At 43.2% G+C, this 23920-nt stretch overlaps 1 protein-coding gene across 1 annotated transcript in view; it reads right to left on the bottom strand.

Moving 5' to 3' along the window:
* Window positions 1-4153: 4153 nt before the first annotated feature.
* Window positions 4154-23920, bottom strand: part of STOX2 (storkhead box 2) — a 176268-nt gene continuing 156501 nt past the window's right edge. The window contains exons 3-4 of the mRNA XM_003415832.4: window positions 12037-14287; window positions 4154-4503 (exon numbers count right to left, since the gene is read on the bottom strand). Of these exons, the coding sequence (XP_003415880.2) occupies window positions 4308-4503; window positions 12037-14287 (2447 nt within the window). The 3' untranslated portion in view covers window positions 4154-4307. The remainder of the gene's footprint in view (window positions 4504-12036; window positions 14288-23920) is intronic.

Below are 23920 nucleotides of genomic sequence, written 5' to 3' on the forward strand. Positions count from 1 at the left end.
AGAATTACAGAAGCACAACATGAACCTGAAAACAAGGGTGCTGGTCTAGTTCTACCTCTGACTGCAATGGCATTTGGGTGGGTGTGTTCATCTCCCCCCGATCAGCTGGTACCTGTAAGGTGTGCTGAGGCGTGAAATTCCAAACACCCTGAAAGTTTTGAATGAAGATGGACAAAGTGTAAGGTTGTATTTGTTTTCTTTGACTTTATTAGCACACATCAGAAAAATAGCATTGTATTTAGTGATTTGTCATGATGGTCTATCAAACAGATAGAAAATAGATCATTGATAGCTGCCACTGTGTTTCTAGGTAATGGTAAGTCAGTCCTTCTGATTATTCAAGTACGGGTATTACAAACGTGATCTGCTTTGTTCATTATTTGTGAATCTGAATGCTTTGGAAGCGCTTTGAGATCCCAAAATGAGCTGTGCAAAGTCATTCCTGGTTGTTGTTGGTTTTTAATCAAACTCCAAATACTGATCATGTTAAAAATGGTGAGACTTCAAAAAATGGTCACTATTTTACTGATATGCCTATAATTTAAAAACCTTATTTTCAAGTACACTTTGTGGTGATAAGTGGTTTACCCAGGTAGAATTTTGCAGAGCTGTGCCAACCTTACCAAGGAACACTTCTGTTTTCATTGAACAGGTTTCTTCTCCCCGTGGCGACTACAATATAATTTACATTTTAGAAATGCTGGCTGGGATGTGAAAAAAGATATTTGGGAACAGCCGGTGTTCAGATCATTGTTACTGCAGATTAACTTTCGGTTTAGGCTTCCTGAGCTTGAGTCTCACATCATCAGAGAAGCAGGTACTTCCATCCAGGCAGTCCCCTCTCAGCACGTCTCCTTGTTTTCTCTGTTTGATGCCACCCTCCCCCATCATATGCTCATTAAGGTCCCCTGAGATGTGCAAAATATATAAAATGGAATACAAGGTATTTAACAGAGGTCGTGGAAAACACGGCACAGCTCTTTTAATTAAAATGAAGTTTGGGCTCAATATGGTAGCATGCAAGTGAAGGCAGAGAGGTCCAAAGTGCTTCAAAGTTGGCAATCCAAATTTCTTGTGTGTCTCCTGTTACTGAAAAACTAGAAATCGAATCAGATTTTTATAGGAGTAAATAGCTTGCTGAGTTACGTTTACCAATTGACTCTGCCAGAGAGAACTTTTGGCAGGGATGGGGGGGAAAAAGACAAGAATTTCAGACTTCCTTTCATTCACAGAATCAAGGGCGCTTTTATCAGGAAGGGAGGAGAGACAGGATTACATCTGAAGCCAAATGATGCTGTGAAGACAAACCACAGCGAGGAAAGTCACGAGACCACACTGCAATCCAACACACACAGAACACCATGGCCTAATGTTTAAGCAAGTTTTAAACTTTGCTTTTCTTAACAATACACTTTAACGCACTGCTGCCATTTCATTAAATTTATGGAGGTAGTTATATGTAAAAATAAAAATTACCATAAAGTAATATGCTGTATCATAATAATACATAGGTGTGCAAAATGCCGACAGATGTGTTGACCCTTTAAAGTTGAACACTATGCAGAGATTCAACCCAACTCAGATTTGTAAACCTTTCCGTTGGTAAACTCTAAGCGGAGACTAGATGAGCAGCTGAATTCACACGTGGGAGGAGGATGTCGGAGCAGCGCTCTGGAAGAGGGCCTGAGGCAGACCAGCGTGGATTGCATTTAGAATGCGCTTCCCGCCACCACTCCTTCCCCATTCAAAAGTCCCAATTAGACTCAGACCAGAATGTTCTTACATGAAACGTCTGCTTACACTGTATCATCTTTAAAATCCATCATGTCCAGGACAATGGCTGCTGGTCTAAGGGAGATTAAAAAAAAAAATTCAGGTACCCTACCGCATCAGGCAAATAGTATACATATTTAATTTGAATAATGTCTTCTGTAAACCTGTTTCTTCTGAAATATTGGTAAATTTATATTTTAAAGCTTCTCTTAAGGGAAATGCTTTCCTGTTCATACAGCTTTTTATTATCATGGCTACTTTCAGAGGATCAACTAGAGGCTGATGGATTGTTTCAATGGTTATATTGTTTATGAACTGATAGTATGATAAAAACTTGAGAGTAGGTTTTTGGGAAAATGAATTTGGACTGAAAAATTTAGTAACCGTATGGTATACAGCTCCCCAAAGAAAGAGATTCTGGAGTTTATTGGATCATCATCGTTCCTTCTGGATGGATTTAAGCCACGAGACAGACAATGCATTTCTGAGCAATCAAGGCATGCCTTGGAGGAAATAAGACATGAGATTGAAACCCAACTGATTCAGCATTTAAATGGTGTGGGAGCTTACTCAGAAAAGGGCTTAAGTTTCCTTCAAGCACACTCACAAGTGCAAGAAAAGCAAAACAAACAGAAATATGCTAAAATTGAGGAGTCCAATTTGAAGGACAACTTCCAAATATCTGAAAAAGCACGAGGGAGCATCCGAACGTTTCGAGAAGTCCCTCTATTTTTTAAATCCAAAAATTATATCCAACTACATATATGACTGCATTCTTCAACAGATTTCTAGTGATTAAACCTAATAACGAAGCGGAAGTGTTTCACAAATTCTATGCCAATTACTGAAATCTGGGTTGAAAATATTTTATATTTATTTTTGGATATATATTTTATGGTTTATGGCTCCAAATATCACATGACTCTAAACTAAGTAAAACTTTACGTCAGTCCATTCACTTGTGTCATATCTAACCCTTCTGCAAAAACTTTTACATTCCCTACAGATTTATTCCATTGCGCTCGTAAAATAAAACATAACCCACCCACTGCCGTAGAGTCGATTTTTTTTTTTTTAATAAAACATAGGAACTTGGAAATATCTTCTTTCCTATAAGGTGTAAAACTGATTATTTGTAACCCCTTTTCTGCTGAGAGTCGTCTCTGTATTCAACATGACGTTGTAAACCAAAGCAAAATGTTAACCAACCACCTTGAAATAAGCTGGGCTAACAAAGGTACTTCCACCTAGAAATGCCTCTTGAACTTGGTACAAAATACCTGCAAACATTACTCTGGCACAGTTCATGTATGCGTAATTGTCACTCTGGTAAATTTTAGGGGAGTACAAATTATGACTGTTCCACACTTGCAGAATGGGCGCGTTCTGTTGTGAATTACATGGGCACATGGATATTTCTAATCAAAAAGTATTTTCAACTTTTCTCTGTAGATATCTTCCCAGGAATAAAAGGCCTGAAGTGCAACTCTCCCTAAATTTGCTCTTTCCTATAACCGCTAAAAATGATCTCCCACAGCCTAATTTAGGCACTCTATTTAAAACTACATAAAATAGATTTACGTCCTTCCATTAGAAAGAATAACATCCTCAGGCCATACTCTTCGTTTGTATCACAAAGAACATTTTGCTTTTAAACAAACTAATTACTGTATCTATGATAGCAAGTTAGGATCATCGTAAGTGTCACAAGGAGGAAATTATCTTCCTTAAATATTGATGAATACCTTTTAAAAGTCCACATTACCTCTCCCATCCCTTGTACTGCGACCCAGCCCGGTTGGGAACTCCCTTCCTTTATCCACTTCAGATTCAAAGGCCTATATTCCTGTCTGTGACTATGGAAGGTAAAAATCAGACAAGCATCTGATACACTTGAAAACAAACCCCAAGAATAAACACGCCCAGTATTTCTATCACGACCCCTTCTGACACGCTTCTGTGGGCTCCTGCAAACCAGTGTCACGAAACTCACAGTGAAAATGACTGCTGCATCAACGACTCACACACAAAGGGCAGGTCCCTTCTGGGCAGTTTGGCATCGGTTTCCTTCCAGGTGGACACTTGCATTTTACATTTTATGGCGGCTTAGTTTTTTGTTTGTTTTTCGAAAGTGTCAAGGATCAGTTCTGTGGCACCATTTAACCACAGACTGGGAGCAACACATATCTGTGACATTTTAAAATGGAGCTGGTAACTGCGTGACATTGAAATGCTTGGTACACTTACAGTGTCTAGACTTCCTGTGTGTGCTCGGTTACCATTAGTGACACCGAGTGTACAGATCACCCTACTGCTATCTGCTGCTACAGAGCCATAAATGTGAAAAGCAATACTCTGAAATATTTTTGTTGGATTTTTTTTTTTTTTTTGCTCTAGCCTACTTAGCAGCACAGTTTAAGTAAACACAAAAACTGTGGTTGAGATGCTTGTCTTTCCAAAGATGTAAACATCAGTCCCAGTGACGTAAACTTGGCTGTATCGAACGAGACAGAAGGTCTGAGGCAGAAGGACTATCACACACTAGTAACAGAAGCTTGCAAGCAGTTGGAAGGTTTCTGTAATTTCTCAGCTTCATTTGTTGGGGGGTCCGTACTTGCTCGGAAGTTGAAGGCTGGGCCAGCTCCACCATGGGCCGGACTCAAAGCAGGATTCTGCCGTCGGTTACTTTCAACAATGCTGGAAGTGTTGGAAGCCAGGCTCTCTCGAGTACTAAAAGAGTAAAAAGGGTTTGTTTTGTTTTTAACATAAATAGTTATATACGGAGCACCAAAGGACGAGCCAATGATGTAGCTAACGGATTTCCTCTGTTGGTTCATAACATCCTATCAGTATACCATCTCGACCTGATTATTCACATACGTTCCTCCAACACGGGCTCCAGAAGCTCTCACAGACACCAACACCTTACCCTCAATGAAGAAAGAGTTTATGGACGGCTAAACGCACTTTGCAACGTTCCCCCCTCTCTTCACATTCATGGAAACTACTACAAAATTCTATGTGATAGATAGCTAATATATTAGTTTTAAAAACAGATACTCATAAATGTATATATGTAATGGCTTCATTTCAGCCTGGAAATTCATTGGCAAAGCTGTTCCTGAATAAGCTCAATAATCTTATTCCAATTATTCTGTTTTCATCCTTGATTAGCAGATTTTGACTCTGGCGGTCTTCAAGAATGCCCCTAGCTAATTTGCAGCACTCATGGAAATAACATTCTTTTGAAACACTTCATCCTCTGTTTTGAATTATAATACTTTAGTTAAAGTATATAGCAGATAAAGAACTTTAGCTTTTCTCCATTCATTTCCCCTGTTGGTAGAAAATAGTTTCTCTCCTTAAAGGATTCTTATGGACTAGAGGTGATTAGAAAGCTTTATTATCTCAATTTCTCTAAGCTAGAAATATCTGATTTTATTGTTCCAAGAGATTTAAAACATTTAACATTTCAAATGTACAGGACAATAGCAGAAATAAGATTACTTGGGCTGATTGAGGGAAACTGAATGAATTTCATGTTCAAGGTCCCCAAAATGGTAATAACTCATTTATTAGCTTACACAGAGATTGAAGAAGCCACACCCATGCTCAAAACATTCAGGGTTTATAAAGTATTCTATGAGAGTCAGTCCCCATAACCAATTTAAACCTGCTAAAGCCGGTCAATAGGTCAAAGGCAACCTTGCTTCCTCTCCTCCCATCCTAAGGTGAAACCTTGGGCAGCCCTTCCTAAGAGGGCATTTCACTCTGACTAAAGACAAGTGATCGTTTCTTGAAGGCAGAGGGTACCTCCAGAAGTAGGGCCCCTTTCCATCTGTAGAGACAGTCAATGCTCCCCTCTGTTTATGCGCACGCTACATATAGCATACCTAAAGAATCTCCAGAACGTCATCTCAAGAATGATGAAAACCGCTAGACTTTACTACTTACCTGCCTTACCACCTTCCCCAGGAAAACCCATCAGTGGCCTGCCAGGGCTACACGTGAGCATGAGGTGAGTGGACAGAGGAGGAAGGGCAATGCGATTTCGTGACGCACGCCTTCAGTTTCACTGGTAATCATGGTCTCACAGTACTTGACTTTCTCATCTCTAAAATGGGATAATTATGATTATTTACCTGCTCACAGAGTGACTGTAAAGAATAAACAAGCACAGATGGAGAATCTGTATTGCCTAGAGAACTGCAATTGTTTTCTCTATGTATCTGGTACACAGGGAATTGAGTGGCCACTGTAAGTTGGCTTCACATCTTTTCCATGAGAAAATGCATTTTAAGTTCCAAAGGACCCACTTTTAAATCAGCTTTTGAGGCATGGGATTAACATTTATTGAGTACTTGCTGTATGCCAGGTACTGTGCCAGGTACTGTAAACACATATTACAACAGACCATCTAAGTAGGGAGCTGTCTGGGCTGTAGGAGTCCTTGGCCACCTTGGACAGACAAATCCATAGTGATAAATATGCACAGTACCCCAGTTTCTCCTGTAACATGTATCTCATTATTGTTGTAATAATGAGTAAAGTCAGTGACGTTAATATCAAGGGCTCTGGATACGATGATGGAAAGGTTAACGGAGATGGGAATGTCAGCAGTAGAAATATTTCTCAAATTTAAAAGTTGTTACTTTATATTTTAAAAGCGAGCTAATGGTTTCAGGACTTTATTGATAGAAGAGCGAGCCAGCAGCTCAGCTGTCCATCCTTCCGCACACACGTGTTCCCTGGCCCACACTTCTGGGGCACATGCTCACCACGTGCTGCACAGCCCTCGCAGCCTCTGCCCCTGGGTCTGCACACTGGCTTTATCAGCCAGTTTGGGGCCTGAGGTTTGGAATGCAGGCTTTGCATAACAAGATTTTTCACTCTCTTCTTAACGTTAGGTCTTACAGAATAGTTCAAGCTCCTACCTCTTTCCCTTCTCAGTAACATTTAATCCTCTACAGAAGGGACTAAGGGATTTTGGAGATGTAGCTGAACATGCCTTCTGAGCCAACACTGAAACCTTGGAGTGCAAGGATCACTTTTTTGGTCTTTTGTTTTAGCTGGGTTGGTAGCTCAGTGAATATTTATGGTAAGATCTGAATAAATGGCCCGCATAAGATTTCCAGCTCACAGCAATGGAGAGGCACTGGCACGAGAGTGCTATCTGGCTTGAATGCTCCCCAGGCTGGAGAATAAAAGCCCCCTTCACAGACCATTCTCCTGCATCACAAAGGCAACTTATTTATTGAGATGTATAGAAAATAAGGAAACCCTGGTGGCGTAGTGGTTAAGTGCTACAGCTCCTAACCAAAGGGTCGGCAGTTTGAATCTGTCAGGTGCTCCTTGGAAACTCTATAGGGCAGCTCTACTCTGTCGTATAGGGTCGCTATGAGTCGGAATCGACTCTACGGCACTGGGTTTGTTTTTATAGAAAATAAGCTCATCACCTGGCTTCTAACTAACGGATACTACCATGAGAAAGGAGTAAAATTAGGGCTTGTTCTGTAGATTCTCCAGCTGCATAAAATTTACAGGTGATCTATATCTTTCTGTAGCAAAAAAATCCTACCTAATTAGGGGACAGAGGCTTGGCTGTCATGCAAAGCCTGCCTCCTGAGAATGATCTTACCTACTACCATGACAAGACATTTAACTTAACAGTATTAAGGAAATAAAAATAAACTCACTGCCACTTCAAGAAATAATTCCAATCATAAATTCTTTATCCAACACCCCAAATTTAGAGATAATAAAATATATTCCTTGGAGATACTGGTTCAACTCCTTCATGAATAGCTCTCCTGATTTACCAAAAACAGACAAAAAAAAACTTTCAATATTATGAGGTGGGTAGGTTTTTGAGTTAGAACCCATTCAACTACTCCCACCATCTTAGCAACAACCTCTGGGGTACTGCAGCTTTCCCCCAGTGGAAATCCATGGGCCCAGAGGGCAATGTGAAGGGCTTGAAACTGTGGTATTAGCATTAGGCAGGTGGAGTCTGTAATTAAGAAACAGGAGAACACAAAGGTACAGGTAAACTATACCCTTCATAAGTTAGGGTTCTGAAATGTAAGCATGCATTACAGATCTTCAGTTATACTCATCTGGTATCCACTACTAGGAATTGAAGAGGAAGGTAATATTAGAGCAGGGAAAGAGAAAAGATACAGAAAATAAATTAAGATTTGATTTAGGATAAAAATTCAGCCCAAAATTATTTCTTAGAAAAGTCACTAACAGGCCAGTAGCTTTCCAACTGAGTGCCATGGTTCCCTGAGGTCTCACAGGGCTCCTCGAGGGACAGGCAGAGGAGACCTGGTGCTCCTGGTCTCCCAGCCACTTTAATCAGTACCATCTCTGAGGTCTGTCTTAGACATCACACTTCCATACAAGCATTAACTTTGCAAAATGAAAAATATGGCCAAAAAAACAGTGCTGCTGATCAAGAACTAGTTCTCTAAGAAATAACAAAGGCCTGATATTGGACAACAGGAGCCCTGTTAACAGTTAGGCGATTGTCTGCTAACCAAAAGGTTGGTGGTTCAAACCCACCAGCTGCTCCATGGGGGACAGATCTGGCAATCTGCTTCTGTAAAGGTTACAGCCTTGGAAACCCTACGGGACAGTTCTACTCTGTCCTACAGGGTCACTATGAGTCAGAGTCGACTCGACCGTAATGGGTAATATTGGACAAACAGGATAGTGATTCCCAGTCCTGATTTTTGTGATTCTCTTTTCCAAAATTATCTAGAGACATAGTAAAATGATCGTGATAGAATCAATTTTAATTCTTAATAATTAAAAAATATATCAAATACACAGTTCTATTTGAGGAGTTGTTAAAATTATAAGTATTGTGAAGTTGGGAATCACAGCTGAAGAAAAATGTGAACAGTTATTTCTGCATCCCAGAGTCACCAATCTGGAGTAGAATTTAAAAGGAGAATTAGGTCCCAAGTTGCTCACTGAGGTGAAGAAAGAGTTAGGTAGAGAAGAGGAAGCGGCACAGACTCGTTTGCTTTCTTAAGCCCTGAACGACTTCAGTGCTTTGGACACGAACACTGGCCGTTACATACTCTCAGCTGTCAACCCTTTACTGAATTACCACCATCTTTTTTTACGCTTTGGAAGCCCTGGTGGCTTAGTGATTAGGAGTTCGGCTGCTAACCAAAAGGTCGGCAGTTCAGATCCACGAGGTGCTCCTTAGAAACCCTATGGGGCGGTTCTACTCTGTCCTATGAGGTCACTATCAGTAGAAATCGACTTAACGGCAATAGGTCTGGTTTTGGTCTTTTTTACCAAAAAGGAGTTCTGGGTGGTGAAAATGGTTAACGCACGTGGCTGTTAACCAATAGGTTAGAGGTCCACTCAAAGGCACCTCGGAAGAAAGGCCTGGCTAGTCTACTTCCAAAAAATCAGCCATTGAAAACCCTATGGGGCTCAGTTGTACTCTGACACACACGGGGTTGCCATGAATCGGCGTTGACTCAACAGGAATTATTTTTATTTTACTAAAAAGAAGGGACTTCAACTGGAGGGATTATAGCACTTAGGTGGATCGTATCAGTTCTGCAGCAGGAGAAGAAAAAGGGCACAGCCCCCTAGACTTTCTGTGAGGGAACAAGGTTCCATGTCTCCACAGACATGCAAGCAGTGAGAGGAAGGTACGCAAGAGGGCTGGCCACACCAAAAGCAGAGATTAAATTAGCAGCAAACTTCCAGACCCGCTGAAAAGGTTTTGAGATCTGTTATTGTATTCTGGCTAGAGGGACCACCACCCTAGAGTCAATCCATCTGCTTCCAGTCCCCTATCCGCCACTGACTACTACTCATTCTACTCAAAAAGTTACTATTTTTGAAGGACTTAAACACCCCTTTCCACACGAGCATGAAGTCCTGGGTGAGGTAAACGGTTATTGTGCTCAGCTGCTAACAGAGAGGTTGGTGGTTCGAGGCCACCCAGAGAAGCCTTAGAAGAAAGGACTGGTGATCTACGTCCAAAACACGACCCACTGAAGACCTGAGGGAGCACAGCTCTACTGTGACACACGGGGTGGCCGTGAGCTGGGGTCGGCTCCACAGAAACTGGTTTGGGGTTCACATGAGCATGGTGCCAATGGGAACGTGGGGCAGATACTGGGAAACAACTGGTCTTAGGACTGATGTGAGTGTGAGGGAAGGAGCCAACCCACCAGTCCAGATTGGTGATCTCTACAGCTGCAGAAACATTTTTTTCAATTCCTGAAAAAGAAGTCAGAAACAGGTTGTTAACAACGCAGCTTGCACAGTGTGTAACCCTCACTCGCAGCACTGAGGCTGTGATGCCTGGACCTTCCCTGGTGATCTTTCTAGGCCTGGCCTAGTGTGTGTGTGTGTGTGTGCGCGCGCGCGCGTCGGGGGGGAGCATGCAGAGACCTGGCCCTGTGTATGTGTGTCTGGTGTGTGTGGGCGCGCAGAAGCCCGGCCCTGTGTGTGTGTGTAGGCATGCAGAGGCCCGGCCCTGTGCGTGTGTGGGGGGGGCATGCAGAGGCCTGGCCCTGCGTGTGTGGGGGGGGGGGCATGCAGAGGCCTGGCCCTGTGTGTGTGTGGGGGCGGGGGGGCGTGCGCAGAGGCCCCGCCCCGTGCGTGTGTATGTGTGTGCATGGGCATGCAGAGGCCCAGTCCTGTGTGTGCGTGGTGCGTGTGGGTGAGCAGAGGCCCAGCCCTGTGTGTGTATGGTGTGTGTGGGTGCGCAGAGGCCCGGCCCTGTGTGTGCGTGTGGGCCCACAAGGGCCCAGCCTTATGTATGTGTGTGTGTGTGTACGTGTCTGGGCATGCAGAGGCCTGGCCCTATGTGTATGTGTGTATGTGTGGGCGTGCAGAGGCCCAGACCTATATAGGTGTTTTGGTGCACAGAGGCCTGGCCCTATATGTGTGTATGGGCACTCAGAGGCTCAGCCCTGTGTGTGTGTGGCCATGGAAAGGCCTGGCCCTGTGCGTCTGTGTGTGCAGGTGCACAGAGGCCCAGCCCTTTGTGTGTGTGTGTGTCTGTGTGTGTGGGCACTCAGAGGCTCATCCCTGTATGTGTGTGTGTGGGTGTGCAGAGGCCCGGCCGTGTGTGTGTGTGGGCGTGCAGAGGCTCATCCCTGTGTGTGTGGGGGGGTGTGCAGAGGCTCATCCCCGTGTGTGTGGGCGTGCAGAGGCCTGGCCCTGTGTGTGTGTGCGTGTGTGTGCACGCGCGCAGAGGCTCATCCCTGTGTGTGTGTGGCAAGGGCGTGCAGAGGCCCGGCCGTGTGTGTGTGCGTGTCTGTGTGCGTGTCTGTGTGTGTGGGCACTCAGAGGCCCAGCTGTGCATGTGTGTGTGTGCAGAGGCTCATCCCTGTATGTGTGTGTGTGGGTGCACAGAGGCCTGGCCGTGTGCGCACGCGTGTGTGTGGGCACAGAGGCTCATCCCTGTGTGTGTGTGGGGGGCGCGCATAGGCTCATCCCTGTGTGTGCGTGTGTGCGTGGGCGCGCAGAGGCCCGGCCGTGTGTGTGTGTGTGGGTGTGCAGAGGCTCATCCCTGTGTGTGTGTGGGCGCGCAGAGGCCTGGCTGTGTGTGTGCGCACGCGTGCAAAGGCTCATCCCTGTGTGTGTGTCCTGTGTGTGTGGGGGGGCGCGCATAGGCTCATCCCTGTGTGTGCGTGGGCGCACAGAGGCCTGGCCGTGTGTGTGTGTGGGTGTGCACAGGTTCATCCCTGTGTGTGTGTGGGCGCGCAGAGGCCTGGCCGTGTGTGTGCGCACGCGTGCAAAGGCTCATCCCTGTGTGTGTGTCCTGTGTGTGGGGGGGGGCGCGCAGAGGCTCATCCTGTGTGTGTGTGTGGGGGGGCGCGCAGAGGCCCGGCCGTGTGTGTGTGTGGGTGTGCACAGGCTCATCCCTGTGTGTGTGTGGGCGCGCAGAGGCCTGGCTGTGTGTGTGCACACGCGTGCAAAGGCTCATCCCTGTGTGTGTGCCCTGTGTGTGGGGGGGGGCGCGCAGAGGCTCATCCTGTGTGTGTGTGGGGGGGGCGCGCAGAGGCCCGGCCGTGTGTGTGTGTGGGTGTGCACAGGCTCATCCCTGTGTGTGTGTGGGCGCGCAGAGGCCTGGCTGTGTGTGTGCGCACGCGTGCAAAGGCTCATCCCTGTGTGTGTGTCCTGTGTGTGTGGGGGGGGCGCGCAGAGGCTCATCCTGTGTGTGTGGGGGGGCGTGCAGAGGCCCGGCCCAGTGTGTGGGCTGCAGAGACAGGTCCCTACCGTGGGGAGTTGAACCCGCTGTCCACAGTGATGCTGCTGCTGTCCATGCTGTCCAGCCGTGCTGAGTGAGTGGCTCTCTGGCTGCTGCTGCTGTCGGTTTCTTTCGGGGCCAGGAGGGTGAGGTTTTTCTCAAATTTCCTCTGCAAGTCCCTTTCCTTCTCCCGTTCCAGGAGCCACTGCATGGTGCCCACGTCATCTCTGTTCTTCTCCTCCTCGGTGTTTTTGTTTGCCCCATCCTCAGAGTCGTCGTCATCAGAGACATTGTAGTAGTCAAAAGAGGCTTCCTGGTTGCCTGCTGACTCCTGCTGGCGCTGGGAGGCCGGCAGGGCCTGTGCGGCTGAGGGCCCCAGGGACGGCTCGGGTTTCTCACATCGGCCTGGCAGTGTGTCAGCAGGTGTCTTCGGGTGAGATTTGAGGAGGGACAGGCTGGATTTGTGATAGCTGTTTACAGAAAGGGTGCTGTGAAGAGGTTTGAACAGTGTGTCTTTGCTGAATATCTCTTTCCTCTTGTCCAGGCTGCTGAGCTCCGCACTGTGGTGCTGGATGAGGCGCCCATTGGCAATCCCTTCAGCCACTGAGCCTGAAGCTGCTGGGCCTCCACCTGGCCCCTTTGGTGACTCCTCCTTGTGCCCCACAGGCTCCCTAGAGGAATGGGGGGCCTGCCGATCAGACAGAGGCAGCTTCTTCACCCCTTCCGCCAGGGTCAGTGTGTCATGGTCTTCCTTATTCTTCCCCAGGGGTGATGGTGCCGTGAGCACGGTCTCGCTTGAGGTGTTGCACTGGAAATAGTCGTCTGTGGCCGCCTTTGTCGGACAAGAGTTGAGTTCACCATAGGATGGAAAACTCTCTAGTGGTTTGCCTTGCTCCAAAAGGCTACAAGCACTGGAAGGTTCCTTGCTGCCACTGACTATTTCTGGAATACACACCTCTTTATAGCTTGTGGATGGAAGGTGAGCCCTTTGATGAGTGGCAGTCTGTGCAGGCCTTAAGGTACTGTCGTCAGCGTAGGATTGGCTGGGCATTTGGTTGTCTTGGCTGCAGCCTTCAGCCGCGTCTTCAGGTGTCCCCAGAGGGCCTTTGGAGTTCTCCATTGATCTGGACCTCTCCTTGGCTTTGCTGGATCTCTCATTCCTGGACCTTCGATCCTGGGTATGGCTGTGGCTTCGATGTACTTTAGAGTGGGAGCTTCCCCTGGAAGGTTCAGGAAAAGGCATCTCAGTCCTCCTTTTGGCCAGTTCACCGGATACATCCCATTCTGGCGTCATGGGAAAATGGGACTCAATCATGTTTGTGCTGCTGTGCATGATAAAGTTATCTCCTTTGTGTTCAATGACGAAGCAGCCCTCCCTGGGCGCCCTGGCAAGAGGGTCACAAAACTCATACTCTCTTTCTCCTGGGATATCCAGACGAGAGCCATCTGAAGGGTCTCCTTTAGACACGCGTGTCTTGCTGTGTGACCGAGATTTTCCGTGGGACTTCCGATGAGTCCTACTCTTTTTACTTCGCCCGCTGTGGTGGGCAGAGGACCCAGCTTTACTCCTGTGTGCTTTTTCTTCTTCAAGTTTCTTCATTAGTGCAGTGTGCCTCATGACATTCTCCACAGTCAAGTCTGGGTTAATGCGCCTGATAATCTCCATTTCCACCTCCCTCGGGATGGTCGTCGGCATGTCCTCATCTCTTAAGGGCCACTCTTCAGGAGGAAACTGGGCAGAAAAATTGGCCAGCTGTTTGGTCTTGTCCTTTTTAAAACTTAGCCGGAATAACTTCAAGCCAAATTTCTTTGACTGTTTTTCGGTATCTTTAGGCTTTGAGAGAGTTTCTGTCTTGTAAGAAAAATTTACAGTACTTTTGCTCTTTTCAGTGGGTGGCACCTGACATAGCGAAGGAGGGCAGTAGGGGTCTTTGCAGTCCTTGGCGGGCTTCCTCTGCAGAGTGGACGCCTGCATGCTGTGCATGTCTTCTCTACAGCAATGGCAAGAGTCGCAGTGGTTTCTGGGCAAGGTTCTTTCCCTGACACAGCCTGAGGCAGAGGGCGTTAGGGTTCCGGCTTGTGGAGAGGTACACTGAGACCTGTCAGGTATCCTCTCATCCAAATGGTACCATTTACTGTTAGTTCTTATGAGGGAAGGAGTTATGAAATACGTCTGTGGGGTCACAATGAAATAGCCATCTGGAGTTGGGTAGATTTTCCTCTCCCGTACCAGCGTGTTCAGGGTGTGCCGTAGGATTTCTTGGCTTGGAGTTGGAACACCTAAAACACGCAAAACAAAAACACTCGTGAAAATGAACAGGCAACACGTGACTGATTCGTGACTTTCAGAATCCTATTGATTTTGTCAAGCTTCAAAGTCTTACCACATGGCAACTGAGCAGGATTCAAATAAAGATGTTCATTACGTTTAGCGTGAATTTTTGTTTTCTCTGATAGACCTTACGACTATTACTACCTACAGAATGAGAAAATACTAAAAAGTCAGGAAAAAGAGAAACTCAAGTTAGACGGAGTTAAAGTGCCACTCTTGTTACAAAGCCTTTATTGACTTGAATCATGAAATACGCAATTTTTTAAGTGAGGGAAAAATGAGAAATAGTATAAGCATTCTAATATATAAACTGATGGAAAAGGCTTTCTCAGTAAAAGCAACTAGTAGGGCTAAATAGTTACCTTAGTATTGAAAATCAAATCTTACTTATGTGCTGGCCATCATATTAGAACTATTCTGTAACACTTCATTTTTTAAGATTAAGTTTACTTAATAAACTGAATTTTATAAATTACATAAACAGGCTAGCCGACTTGACCACTGCTTACGATGCACCCTCCGATTTCAAAATTACCCCCTTCAGTTTTGAAAGTGGATACTGCACTGGAGAGCTTCAGGTGTGAACTTGGCATAAGTCAGCAGGATGGAGGTGGTTTCTCGAATTTGCAACCAGACAGCCCTAAGGAATACACTGGTGAAAGCTTAGACACTCTGTATCTCTCTAACCACTGAGTCTTAAAAAAAAAAAAAAAAAAATTGCTGTCTTAGAGTAGATTCTGACTCCTAGTGACCCTACAGGACAGAGTAGAACTGCCCCCCAGAGTCCAAAGTACCATATTGTATAAAATAGAAACTCCAGAAGAAAATCATAGATGCTTCTTCGTACAATGCAGTTTCAAAATGTTCAGTATAAAGTCCTCCAGGGTATAGTCCATTTACTTTGTTTCTTGGTTATTCCCCACTCCTATGCCAGGTACATAAGGTACATAAAGTACATAGAGGGTGATAAATAACACTTAGGAGAAGGACCTGAAGGATAGAATTTGCAAACAGCCGAGGTTGAATCATACAAAATTGCCAACTGTGTATGACCCACAAAATGACAATTTTATGTGGTTCAACGTAATGTGGTTACGGCAGTGTAATAGGGAGACGGAGAAATTGGGCTTTGGGGCCAGACCACCTGGATTCAAATCCCAGCTCCCTCACTGTTAGCTCTGAGCCTCTATACACTGTCATCAAGTGTGGATAACAGTAGTACCTACCTTCATGGACCTCTGAGTGTAATGTGTGTAGAACAGTGCCAGACACATAGTGAGTCCTCAATAAATCTTACCTATTAATAGTCTCAATTCTGGGTCAGGGTCGATGGAAACCCAGATCACCTTCACACAACACTATGTAGCAACCTAAAACAGCTGGGTAAGCTGAGCAGTTTAGGCTCCCCCAACCCCTCCAAAACTTCCAAAGATTTAATAATCTTAATAATAATGGGGTATGAAGGTATTAGAAATGGCTTAGAGTTCTCAAGGAGAGAGAATCCACAAATATGAAGTAACACAGGCACAGAAGGTTTCCTCAGAGACTGAAGTAGAGAAGATGACACTGTTTATGGATAATGTACAGTCCCTGGGTGGTGCAAACAGTTAACACATTTGGTTACTAATCTAAAAGTTGGAGGTTCAAGTCCACCCAGGGGTGTCTTGGAAGAAAGGCCTGGCGATCTACTTCTGAAACCTGAGCCACTGAAAACCCTGTGGAGCGCAGCTCTGCTCTGACGCACGTGGAGGCACCACAGCGGGACGAACTCGGGAGCAGCTAGTGGTGGTGGACAGTGTGCTGTTTGATATAATTCCTAAATTTTTGAATTGCATGACTTCCTTTTAGGGTAGTCCTCTAACTCTTCATAAAATACACTGGTTTTAACATAAACAAATTCAATGCTAGTAGAATATATATTTAATAACAAAATTTATTTATTTTATCATATTTTCATCACAAAATAGAAATGAATTTCAATTAAATTTGTGATATAACCCAGGCTATAAATATGCAAGCCTTGAGGGCCATAATAAAACATAAAATGCTTGCACATAAGATAAACAACATCAAAGGGCATCTACGCTTTGGAACAAGTACAGCCAGAGTGCTCCTAAGAGGCAAGGATGGTGAGACTGTGTCTCACATACTTTGGACATGTTATCAGAAAGGATCAGTCCCTGGAGAAGGATATCATGCTTGGTAAAGTAGAGGGTCCGTGAAAAAGAGGAAGACCCTCAGTGAGATGGACTCATACAGTGGCTGTAACAATGGGCTCACGCGTAACAACGACTGTGAGGATGGCACAGGACTGGGCAGCGTTTCATTCTGTTGTGTACAGGGTTGCTATGAGAACCAACTCAATCGCACCTAACAACAACAACACACCATATTAACAGGCAGAGCCTCTATGCTGAACACTAAAGAAGGCACCATTCACACAGAATACAACTTCTGAGATGAGGATTCACTATTCACAGTGTAGTCTTGGAGATGATTCCCACTGGAGTTATGCAGCACAGCAACCAAGATTACAAATCCGTATTTTAAATGGACTGTATCTTAAACAGAGGCATCCCATCAGTAAAACTGTAACAGAACGAAGTTTTACCCAAAACGGTAAGGTTCACTTATCAGAATTCTTGGTAGACTGGTTTATTATGGCTGTTAATAAAGGAAATCTGAGGCTCAATGCATAGAAATAGCTATTTTGATAAAACAAAAATATAACTGTATTATAAAATTTGCTAACCTTAGGCCTTTCAAATGATGATCATAGAAAACTTATGAAACTATACAGAATCGTGACTCAAATGTAATTATTTTTAAATGCCGTTAAGAACGAGCTCTCTGGTTGTTCCCAAACCAAGGGATAAAAAAGAGTTTACATAGAAAATTTTCATCTAAACTTATTATGTCTTGGATTTTCAGGTATATCAATCAAATAACGTTTAACTTGAAAAATGAAATAAAAACATTCTTTGCTCCATGACCAACCCAATTTAAATACTTCTACCTGTGAGTTTTCAAAGATATAACTGAAAATCACAGACATTTATAATTATTATTTTATTATTTTTATTGTTGTTGCGTACTGTCGAGTCAATTCGGATTCATAGTGACCCTGCAGGTATAGGACAGAGTAGAACTTCCCCGTAGGGTTTCCTAGCTGTAACCTTTATGGAAGCAGACTGCCACATCTTTTACCCATGGAGCAGTTGGTGGTTTTGAGCTGTTGACTTTTTGACTGGGCCACCAACAAAATTCTTTATTTTATTATTAGGTCCTAGTACAGTGACTGATGTTTTTAACTGTGAAATCCAGGGTTCCAGAAGAAATCTGTACGGTTGGTCTGAAGAAGTACAAGTGTGATGGATATGTTTAATTTTGTAATTCCATCCAGCATCACAGGGTATGATGCTGGAAGCTATGCTACTGGTATTTCAAATACCAGCAGGATCACTCTTGGTGGACAGGTTTCTTCAGAACTTTTAGACTAAGACAGACAAGAAAGAAGGACCCAGCAGTCTACTTCTGAAAAAACTGGAGAGTGAAAACCTTATGAATAGCAGCAGAACATTGTCTGATATAGTGTCAGAAGATGAGCCCCTCAGGTTGGAATGTGAAGGTTGGAAGGCTACCTCTTCTAAGTAGAGGTGACGTTAATGATGTGGATGGAGTAAATCTTTCAAGGCCTTCATCTGCTGACAGGACAAGACTCAAAATGAGAAGAAACAGCTGCAAACGTTCATTAGTAATCAGAAGTGAAATGTACAAAGTATGAATCTAGGAAAATAGGAAACTGTCAAAAATGAAATGGAACTCATAAAGATCAATGTCCTAGGCATTAGTGAGCTGAAATGTACTGGTATTGGCCATTCTGCATCAGACGATCATATGGTCTACTGTGTCAGGAATGACAAATTGAAGAGGAATGGCATCATATTCATCATAAAAAGAAGCTTTTGAGATCTATCATGAAGTAGAATGCTGTCAGTGACAGGATACTATCCATAAGCCTACAAGGAGAAGCACTTAATAGGATTATTATTCAAATATATGCACCAACCACTAACATCAAGGATGAAAAAACTGAAGATTTTTACCAACTTATGCAGTCCGAAATTGATGAAATATGCAATCAAGATGCATTGATAACTACTGGTGATTGGAATGAGAATGCTGGAAAGAGAAAAAGAATCAATAGCTGGAAAATATGGCACTGGTGACAGAAACAATGCCAGGGATGGCATAACAGAATTTTGCAAGACAAACAACCTAGTCATTGAAATACCTTTTTTCAAAAACATGAACAAAGACTTTATACATGAACCTCACCAGATGGACTACATCCATGGAAAGAGATGATGGAGAAGCTCAATATCATCAGTTAGAAGGAAGTCAGACGCTGACTGTAGAACAGATCATCAATTGTTCATATGCAAGTTCAAGATGAAGCTGAAGAAAATTAAAACAACTCCATGAGAGCCAAAGTACAACCTTGAGCATATCCCACCTGAATTTAGATATCATCTTAAGAACAGATTTGACATACTGAACACCAATAACCGAAGATGAGATGAGTTGTGAGATACAATCAAGGAAATCATATATGAAGAAAGCAAAAGGTCATCAAAAAGACAGGAAAGAAAGAAAAGACCAAAATGGATGTCAGAAGAGGCTCTGAAACTTGCTCTTGAACGAGAGTACCTAAAGCAAAAGGAAGAAATAATGAAGTAAAAGAGCTGAATAGAAGGTTTCAAAGGGCAACTTGAGATGACAAAGTAAAGTATTATAATGAAATGTGCACAGACTTGGAGATAGAAAACTGAAAGGGAAAAACATGCTCGGCATTTCTCAAGCTGAAAGAACTGAAGAAAAAATTCAAGCCTCAAGTTGCAATACTGAAGTATTCTTGGGCAAAACACTGAATGACACTGGAAGCATTAAAAGAAGCTGGACAATTAAAAAAAAAAAAGAAGATGGAATCCCCAGCCGTGGACAAACCTCACCTCCCACAGAACTTCCAAACAACATTTTCATGGCCCTAGAGATCAAAATTCAAGCCTCGAGTTACAATATTGAAGGATTCTACAGAAAAAATATTAAGTGATGCAGGAAACAACAAAAGAAGATGGAGGGAATACAGAGTCACTGTACCAAAAAGAATTGGTTGACATTCAGCCATTTCAAGAGGTAGCATATGATCAAGAACTGATGGTACTGAAGGAAGAAGTCCAAGCTGCACTGAAGGCACTGGGAAAAAAACAAGGCTCCAGGAATTGACAGAATACCAACTGAAATGTTTTAACAAACAGATGCAGCACTGGAAGCACTTGCTTGTCTATGCCAAGAAATCTGGCACACAGCTACCTGGTGAACCAACTGGAAGAGATTGATATTTGTGCCCATTCCAAAGAAAGGTGATCCAACAGAATGTGGAAATATGGAAAAATATCACATGGAAGTAAAATTTTGTTGAAGATCATTCAAAACCCGTTGCAGCAGTACATCCACAGGGAATTTTCAGAAATTCAAGAGGATGTGAAATGAGGGATATTATTGCTAATGTCAGATGGATCCTGGCTGAAAGCAGAGAATACCAAAAAGATATTTACATGCATTTTATTGACAATGCTAAGGCATTCGACTGCATGGATCATCACAAATTATGGATAACATTTCGAAGAATAGGAATTCCAGAACACTTAATTGTATGCATGTGGAACCTGTACATAGACTAAGAAGCAGTCATTTAAACAAAACAAAGGGATATTGTGTGGTTTAAAATTAAGAAAGTGTGCATCAGGGTTGTACCTTTCATCATACTTACACAGTCTGTACACTGAGCAAATAATCCAAGAAGCTGGACTATATGAAGCAGAACGCACCTTCAGAATTGGAGGAAGAGTAACAGCTTGAGATATGCAGATGATACAACCTTGCTTGGTTAAAGTGAAGAGAATTTGAAATACTTACTGATGAGGATCAAAGACTACAGCCTTCACAAAGAATTGAACCTCAATATAAAGAAAACAAAATTCCTCACGACTGGACCAATAGGCAATGCCATGATAACAGAGAAAAGGCTGAGGTTGTCAAGGATTTCATTTTACTTGGAGGCACAATCAACACCCATGGGAAGCAACACTCAAGAAATCAAATAAAGTATCGCACTGGGCAAATCTGCTGCAAAAGACCTCTCTAAAGTTTAACAAGCAAAGATGTCACTTTGAGGACTTAGGTTTGCCTGACATAAGCCATGATATTTTCAATTGCCTCATATGCATGTGAAAGCTGGACAGCAAATAAAGAAGACCAAAGAAGAACTGATGTACTTGAAATATGGTGTTGGCAAAGAATATTGACTATACCATGGACTGCCAGAAGAATGAACAAGTCTGCCTTGAGAGAAGTACAGACTAGAATGCGCCTTAGAAGGGAACATGGTAAGACTTCGTCTTATGTACTTTGGACATGTCATCAGGAGGTACCAGTCCCTGAAAAAGAACACCATGCTCGGTAAAGTAAGGGGTCAGGAAAAGAAAGAAAAACCCTCAACAAAATGGGTTGACACAGTGTCTGCAACAACGGGCTCAAACACGGCAATGACTTTTAGGATGGTGCAGGACCGGGCACTGTTTCCTTCTATCATACATGGGGTCACAATGAATCGGAGCTGACTTGATGGCAGATAACAACAACAGCAATTCCATTACCACCAAATTCTGCTCCCAAAGTTCATCATGAATACGAATTTTGAGGACTTAATGGAAAAAGGTAAGTTTTACATCCTAAGAGGACTGAAACCTGACCTCTCCTTTCTCACAACTTTACATCTTCCAAAGCAAAAATAAATATTTAAAAATTCTGCATGATAATGTGATGTTACTTAGACTTAGACACTGCTGTGATTCTTCAATACTGGCAAATTTTCAAAAACAGAGAGCAAATGTACATATTGCTTATGTTAAACATTTTAGATTGAATATTTTTAGTGGATTTCTTTAGATTATTTCTTCTTGTTTGTGAAAAACACTAACTGAGGATGAATTCAGTCAAGCCCTATGTAAGGGTAAGATTTGGAGATAGGATACAGTTTATATAATGTTATCACTCTCAAGCCAAGTGTAAAGTCCACTTCAACCCCATAAGCAACCTTGTAGGATGAGCACTATTTCCCTGAGGGTCAGCTTTCTCCCTAGGAAAATCCAACTGTAATAAATTCAAAAGTACTAGCCCAATTTAAATTACCATTCATTCTGGACAAATGGATAAACAGTTACTTAGAAAGTTGGTAAGCAAATATATACTGTTTTCAAGTCTTTTGAAAATATTCTTGTTTCTAACATTCTGCATCCCACCTTGGAGAGAGGCATCTGGGTCTTAAACGCTAGCAAGCGGCCATCTAAGATGCATCAATCGGTCTCAACCCACCTGGATCAAAGGAGAATGAAGAACACCAGGGACACAAGGTAATTACGAGCACAAGAGACAGAAAGGGCCACATAAACCAGAGACTACATTAGCTTGAGACCAGAAGAACTAGATGGTGCCCGGCTACAACCGATGACTGCCCTGACAGGGACCACAACAGAGAATCCCTGAGGGAGCAGGAGAGCAGTGGGATGCAGACCCCAAATTCTCATAAAAGGACCAGGCTTAGTGGTCTGACTGAGACTAGAAGGACGCTGATGGTCATGGCCCCCAAACCTTCTGTTGGCCCAGGACAGGAACCATTCCCAAAGCCAACTCTTCAGACAGGGATTGGACTGGACAATGGGTTGGAGAGGGATGCTGGTGAGGAGTGAGCTTCTTGGATCAGTTTGACCCTTGAGACTATGTTGGCATCTCCTCCCTGGAGGGGAGATGAGAGGGTAGAGGGGGTTAGAAGCTGGTGAAATCGACATGAAAAAAGAGAGTAGAGGGAGGGAGTGGGCTGTCTCATTGGGGGAGAGCAATTGGGAGTATGTAGCAAGGTATATATAAGTTTTTGTATAAAAGACTGACTTGATTTGTAAACTTTCACTAAAAAAAAAAAGCACAATAAAAATTAAGAAAAAATTCTTGTTTCTGTAATACAAACTAATACATGAGTTGTTAAGTTGGTTTTGATATGTTAAACATATATAAAAAGGTAATGAAAAGGTTTAAGTCTCAGTATACCAGACATTTTTAGTGGAAGACTTTTCACTAAAAACTGTCTTTAGAATATGAATGTCCAAACGAGGGATAACCCGTTAAACGGATAGAGGGTATTATTTTTATTTAAAACACGTGCATTAAATATAAAATTTCAAAGAGTTTAATAATATTCAGTCAGACTTCAAAACTTTATTTTCAAGTAGTATAGAGAAAATGTAAGTACCTTCTTCTTATTAAGAAAAAAAAATCCAAAATATAAACATATTCAAACACCTCCAGGGCTTTGGTATTGTCATTTAAAATGTCTAGGAAATACATTTTTCAAAGGGAATTTAAACAATATTAATTTTTCTAAACTATACTGCTCTGATGTATCTTAATAGCAAAAGAAAGGCAGAAAAACAAAGGAAGGAAAGAAAGCAGACAGGGATATTGAAAGGAAGGAAAGTAGGAAGGAGGGAGATACAAAGTAACTAAAGGGCAGAGACAGAAAAGAAGTAGGAAGGAGGGAGATACAAAGTAACTAAAGGAGGGGGAGACAGAAAAGAAGAAGGAAGGAGGGAGATACAAAGTAACTAAAGGAGGGGGAGACAGAAAAGAAGAAGGAAGGAGGGAGATACAAAGTAACTAAAGAAGGAGAGAGGGAGACAGGAAGGAAAGAAGGAAGGAGGGAGATTAGGAAGGGGATACAAAGAAGAGAAGAAAGAGATACAAAGAAAGGTAACAGGGAGACAGGGAGATACAAAAGAAGGAAAGAAGCAGAGAGGGAAAATCTCATATGTTTATGAAATACTAGTTTAAGGTCTCGAGTGACTTAAAAATGTTTTAAATTATTAGCACTATGCCCTAGACAGGAGTCACTGGGTGGTGCATGGTGAACATGCTGAGCTACTGCCCAAAAGGTTGGCGGTTTGAGTCCACTCAGAGGTGCCTTATAAGAAAGACCTGGTGATCTACTTGCAAACAATTAGCTATTGAAAACCCTGTGAAGCACAGTTCTGCTCTGACACACACGGTCACCATGAGGTGGGATGAGCTTGACAGCGACTGGATACTAGTCATGCCCTAGACCAGGGCTTATCAAACTTCTTCAGTAAAGGGCCAGATAGTAAATATTTCAGGCTTTGTGAGACAGATAATCACTGTTGCAACTACTCAAGTCTGCCATTGTAGTACAAAATTTGCCAAAGACAACAGAACAATTAGGTGTGGCTCTGTCCCCCCAAAATTTTACTTACAGAAACAGGTGTTGTTGTTATGTGCCATTGAGTTGATTCAGACTTATAAGTAACCCTATGTACAACAGAAGGCAACACTGTGCCATCCTCACAATCATTGTTATGTTTGAGCCCATCGTTGCAGCCACTGTGTCAACCCATTTCATCGAGGGTCTTCCTCTTTTTTTGCTGACTCTCTACTTTGCCAAGCATGATGTC

This window comes from Loxodonta africana, chromosome 21 (genome assembly GCF_030014295.1).
Source record: "Loxodonta africana isolate mLoxAfr1 chromosome 21, mLoxAfr1.hap2, whole genome shotgun sequence".
NCBI classification, from domain to species: Eukaryota; Metazoa; Chordata; class Mammalia; order Proboscidea; family Elephantidae; genus Loxodonta; species Loxodonta africana.